General features: G+C 34.1%; 1 protein-coding gene and 1 long non-coding RNA gene across 2 annotated transcripts in view; one reads left to right on the forward strand and one right to left on the reverse strand.

Annotated features, from left to right (window-relative positions):
- Positions 1–669: 669 nt before the first annotated feature.
- LOC108543479 (uncharacterized) overlaps positions 670–8,497 on the forward strand; it is a 55,656-nt gene continuing 47,828 nt past the window's right edge. The window contains exon 1 of the long non-coding RNA XR_001889596.1: positions 670–722. This is a non-coding gene — a long non-coding RNA (uncharacterized LOC108543479). The remainder of the gene's footprint in view (positions 723–8,497) is intronic.
- LOC108543404 (cGMP-dependent protein kinase 1-like) overlaps positions 712–8,497 on the reverse strand; it is a 161,999-nt gene continuing 154,213 nt past the window's right edge. The window contains 6 exon segments of the mRNA XM_017893900.1: positions 712–835; positions 2,079–2,145; positions 3,411–3,441; positions 3,444–3,472; positions 3,553–3,583; positions 3,586–3,674. Coding sequence (XP_017749389.1) covers positions 737–835; positions 2,079–2,145; positions 3,411–3,441; positions 3,444–3,472; positions 3,553–3,583; positions 3,586–3,674 — 346 coding nt within the window. The 3' untranslated portion in view covers positions 712–736.

Genomic DNA, 8,497 nt, shown 5'->3' on the forward strand with positions numbered 1-8,497 from the left:
AAAAAAAAAAAAAAAAAACCAAGTATCATGCATTATTTTTCAGTCCTCTGTGAAAACGTATATATACCTACTATGAGAGGTCTCAGCAGAATCTATAGCAGTTGTGCTTTTATCATATCATTTTTTAAAATCTGTCAGAAAGAAAAGGTAACATTCAGTCTTGTCATCAGCACTGCTGGGAAATAAAATCATGAAACTTCTAGCACTGGTGTGACATGAACTCTGTGACCAACAGATGTGTGGTCCTCTTTTGTATGGTATATACACCGGCCTGCAGTAATAGATCCCACAGCCTTCACTTGAAGAAAGGGAATAGCCCAGTTTCTGTACCATAGTAATCTATTGTACCCAATATATTATTCTTTCATCTTTTTGAATATTCTAGCAAGGTACAGACTCCTATACTAGATTGAAGTGTTTCCTACAGTCTTTCAAATTATAATCAGAGCAAAGCAAGGTCATTGCAACAATAGAAAACATCTCTTTACTGATGAAAGGCTTTGCTTCAGGACCACCATGTCAACTGCTATTTTAGGTTCAAACAGAAAACATGTAAAGAGCACTATTGTCATCTAAGCAATAAGTCCTAATGCCACTGTAGTTACTGGAGCAGCATCGATCAAAGGCATCATGGTGACCCCGAGCACTAATCTTCTCTCTTTCCCTCAGGTTTGCTGGCAGCTGTGTCTCAGAAAAAGCTGTCTTCAGCAAGGCAGAAGCAGGTAAGAGAAATACATTAGAAGTCTATGTCCCATCCTGAGTTGTCATCAGGTGGTGGTTCATCGTTGTCCTCAGGGAAACTGTCAAAATTGCTTGTATCTGTGGGTGATGCAACCTGTAAAAAATGGACAGTTTTGTTTTAGTGGATTTTTGTTTTAGTGGAATTCCAAGCTGGAATTTTTAAGTGCATTCTGTATTTATCCCCTATTAGTGACTGTTTTGTTGAGTATCTACTATGTAGCAGGTATTGAGGGTCACACTGGTGAGTACAAATAGACATGGTCCTTATCCTCAGAGAGTTTATACCCTTGTGAGTAATAAATTGTATGATTACAACAAATAATCACAAAAATCTTTCTATATAATAAATTTTGGCTAGAGCTATGGAAACAAAGATGCCACAGAAGTCTAAGAGTAATCATATAGGCCCAGCGTGGTGACTCACGCCTCTAATCCCAACACTTGGTAGGCCGAGGTGGGAGGATCACTTGAGGTCAGGAATTCAAGACCAGCCTGACCAACATGGTGAAACTCTGTCTACTAAAAATACCAAAATTAGCTGGGCATTGTGGTGATTGCCTGTAATCCCAACTACTCAGGAGGCTGACGCAGGAGAATTGCTTGAACCCGGGAGGTGGGGGTTGCACTGAGCTGAGATCACGCCACTGCGCTCCAGCCTGGGTGACAGAGTAAGACTCCATCTCAAAAACAAACAAACAAACAAACAAACAAAAAAACTGATCATGTAAGACTCTTTGAAAAAGTGTTATTTTATTTTATTCTTTTTTTAGAGACAGGGACTTTCCACTCTGTCACCCAAACTCAAGTATAGTGATGCAATCACAGCTCACTGTCACCTCAAATTCCTGGGCTCAAGTGATCCTCCTGCTCCAGCCTGAGTAGTTAGGACTATAGGGGCACATCAGCACACCTGGGTAATATTTTCTTTTCTTTTTCTTTGGAGAGACAGAGTCTCACTATGTTGTCCAGGCTGGCTGGTCTTGAATTCTTGAACTCCTGGCCTCAAGTGATCCTCTCACCTATATATTTTTGTCTGCGTTTCTATCTTTTGAACATTTCCCATACTAAAAATTAACTTATGTTCATAAATGAGGGAAACTTGATTTAAAGTGAATAGTTAAAAAAGATAAGAGTAAAACACAATTACAGCGACTATCCCCAAATGTATCTGCTTTTAAGCTTGGATTTTAGAATATGTCATTATTTTAATGTGACATTTTTCCTAGAGTTTGTTTAACTTAATCATAGGATTAAACTTTAAAAATAACAGATCATTGTTGACTGATATAAACACTATCAAGTGTCTCACACAATTATAAGCTGGAAAGTCTACTTACACTTGGTATTATAGGAGGTGTCAAGGTGCCTTTTCTTAAGCCTTCCCAGTTAAAGCCCTCAAACCATCTAGAAAAGGAAAAAACGTTGATAAAGACATTTTGTGTCAGCTAAAACCTTGTTGCAATGTATACAATGTCCATGGCTAATGGGAAGCAGTTAGGCAAACATTTTCATGTGACAACAATGTTTTCTATTGAATTGCATATGTTTTTCCAATTAGTTTATTTTATGAAATACATATTTTTAAAAGTATAACTATCAAATTTTAAACACCAATTAACATGCAACACTTTTTCCTTGTAATTCAGTCGTAATGTCTCTATGACCTTGTTCTTACACTATAATGATAATTTAATAAATGTCATAATGTATCTGGCCCTGTGTCTTACAGGATATTTTATTTTAAGGAGGTAGAACCAGGACATGGAAAGTCAGGATAGAAAATTAACTTTCAATTTTTGCCACTGATTCAGTGCACAATGTCAGCTAGTTAACCTTTTCACATCATTGTAGTAGTCTCTACATGTCCCATTTTCCTCCTTTTTTCCCTTTTTTAATGAAGAATATCTACTTAGAATAAAGGTATTTTGTGTACAGTTTTTCTGTTAAAATAAGGACCAAAAAAGACTAAAGTTTTTGCTTGTTTGTTTTCTTTTGTCTTTGAAGGGTTTCCCCATTAGCAAATGCTTACAACAAATTCTTAGCAGGCTTTTCAGATATTCAGAGGTATTTTAGTAAACGTGTTTCTTTGATAAGGATGTGAATTTCCTGTCAGTGTTACACAAACAAATAGAGAAAAACCAATTAGTTTAGCTTTAGAACATCCAATCAACATAGGAAAGATCTCATATTTAACATGTTGCTATTGTTTAAAAAACACTGTATTCTGTGCTTACGTTTTTCTCTTGTTATAACATCTAATTAGGAAATGCTTGAAAAAATATATTTTGTCTTTAGGAAATCAGGTAAGATACAGTAGGGCACTTTTGTTTGTAATACTGTGGTAGAGAATAGAACCCCCAAATTTAAAATACACATTTTCTCCTTGTGCCAGAGAGGAAAAAAATGCTAGTTGGTATGAGTTGTAAGAAACTGAGTTCAGTGAATTCAGTTTCTTATGTTACAGGGTTGTCAGATAAATATCAATAAAGTTTCATAATCACAACTAGAAAGGCATTTAAAAGCCTAACTAATTCATACACTGTCTTTGGATGTTCCTATAGGCTAATTATACTAGTTTTACACCAGTAACTTAAAAAGCAACACCCTGGGGAAATGACGTCAGGTGTTCAGAACTCTGAAACCTAAAATTATAAGGAAAGAACACTTACTTGTGCTTTTGAATGTCTTTTACTCCATTTTCAAATTCCCTAATCTTTCTGATGGATTGTCCCTAAAATAAAATAATGGTTTTATTAAATCTATTTTTTTCACATTATGATCCTTTCAAAATAATGTGGTTGAAATACTTGCCTGCACAGTTTTTTAATTAAATTAGCAGCATTTTGGCAATCTTCTTTGGAAATTCTATCATGTCAATCCCCCTCAATATGATGTTATAGGTTTTCATAGGATCTGGGCCTGAGAAAGGTGGGCTGCAAGAATGAGAGACATGACAAGAGATATTACTTTTATTTCCTACATGACAACACTTGAATTGCTATAAACTCCACAGATGACATCAATTCATATTGGGGGGCTTAGATTAATAGTGACAATGGAATGAAAGTAGATTAATAGCAAAACATTGTGGAAGCCCTTCCAAGTAAATCGCTTAGCAAAATCAGAAATGGGTCAAGTTTATCTGCTGTTCTCCTGATTTCTTTTCAGTGCTGGAGTCTAAGCCCTCATGCTGTCCTTGGTCATTCAAGATACTTCTTTCACTCTCTGACCTTTTCCACACTTACTGACTCATTCCTTATACTTGAGATGAAGTCCAAAATCATTAGGAGGGGCCACAGGAACACTAATGATACTACCCCATCTCATGCCATTATCACCCTCACTCACTGGGATTCAGAAACAATAGCCTTTTCTCTGTTCCACTGAAATGCCGAGCACTTTCTTACCTCATGGTGTTATTTATTTGGCCTGGAAGGTTCTTCCCACATTCATCTGGCCAATGCCTCACTTTATCAAGTTTCAGTATAAGTGTTATGTTGTTTCCAAAAAGGCCTACTCTAGTCAACCTATTACAACCAATTACATAACCTATATCAACCCACATAACCTAACAATCTAATTTCATGCTCTAATTTAAAGTTTAATCTAAATTAGAGTCCCTGTTACACTTTTAGAGCACCCTTATGCCATTTACTGTACTTTGTAATTATCTTTTCATTTGTGTGATTATTTATTTTATGTCTGTCTTCCCTTCCAGAAGTTTGTTTTCTGCTGGTATTCCCAGAGTTGAGTAGAGTTTGCAGCACGTACATTCTAAGGGGTCAATAAATATTTATTGCTCTAATGTTTCTATAGAATAGTACTCCTCTTATACTTTTCTCTCTGCTCAGAGGACCTCATGAAATATCTTAACACTAGGCATCCTCTTTGCTAGCAAGGCTGTAAAGCCCCAGCCCTCATGAGCCAGATCTGTTGAATTTTTTTTTTTTTGTAAACCTATCCATTCTTGAAATGTGGTTTGTGGCAGCAAAGATGACTAAAGTCAGGTCTTTCCTTTAAATTTCTCACAGTTCAGAGGGGAGATGATGATACACCTTGATGAATGATTTATTTGGAAATTTAATTATTCTCTTTAATACAAGTTTTGTGTGTCTTTGGGGAAGAAATCTGAATTATTATTATTTTTTGCCCTTCATGTTTATTAAGAGCAGTTCAAACTATTTCTTTTTATCAAGCAGTCTAATGAGCAATTCAAAGCAAGGAGTAGCAGATTTACCTGTGTTAAGGGCTGTGATGGATTCTGCCTTGATTTTCTGTGAAAAGTGCTATTTACTTTAATATGTCATTAGCTAGTAATTGCCTATTAATTTTAAATCACTTAAAAAATGTATAAACATGCAAATCTATTTAGTATTCTCTTAGAATTTAAAAATTTTCTTTTTATGTGATTCTATGGTTGAATATTATCTTTAATCTCTTAACATGCCAGTTTTCATTTTTACTTTAAAAAATGAGGAGGAGCCAAATTTTGGCAATGATTTCTAATTTATGGTTTTGCCTTTATATTTATTTTGCTTTTATATTTACTTGCTTATCTTAGACAACTAAAATCAATTATTAAATATGGTATTTGTGGTTTTTATGTGATGCATGTTAGTCTAATATTCATTCAATATAGAAAACAAAATTATTTAGAAGAAAGTCGTCCAAAACCTCAAAATATTCAGAATGATCTACATTTGATAAACATAATTTCATAGATTTCTCTGTAGATTATAGACACAAAGGATTATATTATGCATATTTTTTGATTAAAAAATATTCGATTTAATTTTACTTTAAACTGGGGAGTAAAATGAAAAGAAATGCTAAATTTCAAATATGTGTGCTCCTTAGCCAATATTAATTCCTTAAATATTTCTCTAAAATTAAAAAAAAGTTCAAACTGAGTTTAGAGATTTCTGTAATGACATATTTTAACTATAAAATATATGTAAGATTACTAATTATTAATGATGAGAAATAACTATACCTATAGTTATACCTGCTTTCCCTCCTACCTTAATGTTTGTTGGTTTTAGTGTTATTTTAAGATTGCCAAACACTACAATGTTTACATTCTGTTCAGTTACCCAAATTTAAATTATTTGATTTAATAATTGATCAGTTCTAATTAATGAGACCCAAAACTCATCATCAATCTTTTTACTAGTTTCTCTATTCCTGAATGCTTTATTTTGATTCATCTTTTTGTTGACTTGATTGAATAGTAGTGTTTTTGAGAAAGACTGGGGTCCACACTTTATATGTTGTGTTTGTATTTGAAGAATAACTTAACTCAGCATAAATTACTTACTTGGGTTATACCTTCTCTGACCCTCAGAGCTACGTAGTTCTTGATATACTATCTTTTGGCATTAAAGGTGCTGTAGAGAAGGTTGAGGCCAACTGGAACTTTAACTGTCTTGACTCCCAATACCACACATGCCATGTTTTTATGGCTTTGATGCCAATAAGACTATTCCTTATTAATGAATTTAATTCATTAGTTCACCACATTAACATATTGTGGTGTTATTATTCTGAATCAGTTTCCCCATGGTCACTGCAGATCAAAACAATACACTGAGTCAAGTCTTTCTGCCATGGATTTTCTATTATGTAATTAAAGATGTTTTTTCTCCTGTTTGTAATATTCTATTCATACACATAATTGATTTTTTTTTCAATTTCCTTTGACTAATAGATTCTCTTTCTGAAATCATACCTATTTTTCTTTTTTCATTATTTTTTCCAAGCCTGTCTACTATCTCCCTTGCTGCATTTTTAATTGTTACTATTTTATTTTCTGTTACTTACAGCATGACTTTCAGTTCTGTAATAGTCCTGAGCTCTGCTAGTTACTTGTCTTCTCATTTATGAACACTGGCAAATATCTTAGAGGTTACTTTTTAGGGAGATCATACTTTTGATAGCCTCAAAGAAATTATAGATAAGAGTTTATCTGAACACTTCCTCCTATATTTCCTTGATTCATTTTTCTTGTGTGTTCTTTAGCTTCCTTTTACTTTTGCATCTTTCAGCTGACATAAATGGAAAACATCAGCTCAAACTGATTAAAATAGGAAAATATTGAACTTACAAAAGGACATTCCAGAGGTAGGGCAAATTCTAGACCTGGTAGGATCAGTGGTTTAAATACCTGGAGTTTTTCCAGCTTTTCATTCTGCCATACTCAGTATTAGTTTCATCATGGCCATTTCCCCTCATAGTTATAGGAAGTCTACCAGTGGAAATAGGGACTTATATTCATCAGTAATTATTTACTGAGTAGCTATTGTAGAAAAAAAGAATTCTCCTCTAATAATGTATTTTAAAATTATTCTTGTAATTTATGTACCCAGTCCAATAAATGCCAATCACTAGAGGAATGCCATGTGACTGGAATACAGCTGAATCAAAATCTAAAATGGAGATAAATTCATCTTTTCCTAAGTTGGTGGGGGAAATGGATCCTTGAGCAAAATCAGTAAGAAAGGAGCTGGTGTAGCCCCCAGCTTGGAAGGGGGCTGGGGTTGTAAGAGGGGCAGGGACTGGCTTCCCTGGGACCCTTTCTGACTATTACTTATCCTTAGATTGGGCCACCCACCATGAAGAATAGAACAGGGAAGATCCGAGGTTAGGAAGCAATGAGAAATTAACCAGTCTTCACTACAGTTTGTTCCCTTATGACCAGATCATGTATTTCCTTTGCCCTCAATTTAAAGCATTCAGGGAGATCATGTGGCTCATACAGAAGCCCCACCACATTCTCCGAAATCATGTGATTACACTGCCTCTCTCCCCTTTTTCACTCCCTGTTGCTTCATTGACCAACATTATAAGCCTTAAAAGGCAGAATTGGTACATTTGTATGAGTTTTCCTTCACCTCAGTTCCTTTTTCATTCTGTAGTACTTATTATGTCTCTACATGAACAGTGTTTGCTTTTTCAAGGTCCAGCCAATCCTCTAAATGTTATTATTACTATCGAAGATCATTAGATATGACATTCAGGATGAAAATACTTTGGAGTCATGCTTGTAGTCCAAGAATCATTCCTAGTCACATGCCACACTTCACTGTGTTTGGCAGGTGTGTTTGTTGGAACTTTAATTGTAACTAAAGATCATCCTACTTGTTTTATTCATGCCTTCTCCCACCCGAAACCTTGGTCACCATCTTTCACCACCACCATCATCTCTTTGGGTAGAAAAAGAAAAGTAAAGGTTTTTTAATGCTATTGTCTTTGACCAAAATTGTTTCTGTCTTGTTATTTCTTGAAATGGATATTAAGTTTAGGTATTTTTAATCATAATGTTTCAATATATGTATTTATGGCAAAAAAAATTAAGTTCGGTTTTGACCATACAACACAAATTGTGACTTATAGTGCTTTGTTTTTATCACTGCTCTGCTATTCCATAATTTCTATGTGCCTGAGGTTATTTAGAAAAATGTTTTTTAAATTTTCAAGTATTTAGGTTTTTTATTTTAAATATTTGTTATTAATTCCAAGTTTTATTATATTCCTGTCAGATATTGTAGCCTGTGAAATCTGTAAAGAATTAAGGGTTTTTCTGTTATTAATTATTTCTTACAGTTTAGTACACGCCAGTTTTTAAGATTAAGGTTTTAATCGTTTTTACCTTATTACTTAATGATAAACAATGTCACATAAAGTTTAGAAATTTCATGGTTAACATTTTAGTCTAGTTATTATAAATAAATACTTTGCTTCCTCAAAAATAGTTAAT

The sequence above is a fragment of the Rhinopithecus bieti genome, unplaced genomic scaffold, assembly GCF_001698545.2.
Source record: "Rhinopithecus bieti isolate Rb0 unplaced genomic scaffold, ASM169854v2 scaffold_364, whole genome shotgun sequence".
In the NCBI taxonomy this organism is placed as follows: Eukaryota; Metazoa; Chordata; class Mammalia; order Primates; family Cercopithecidae; genus Rhinopithecus; species Rhinopithecus bieti.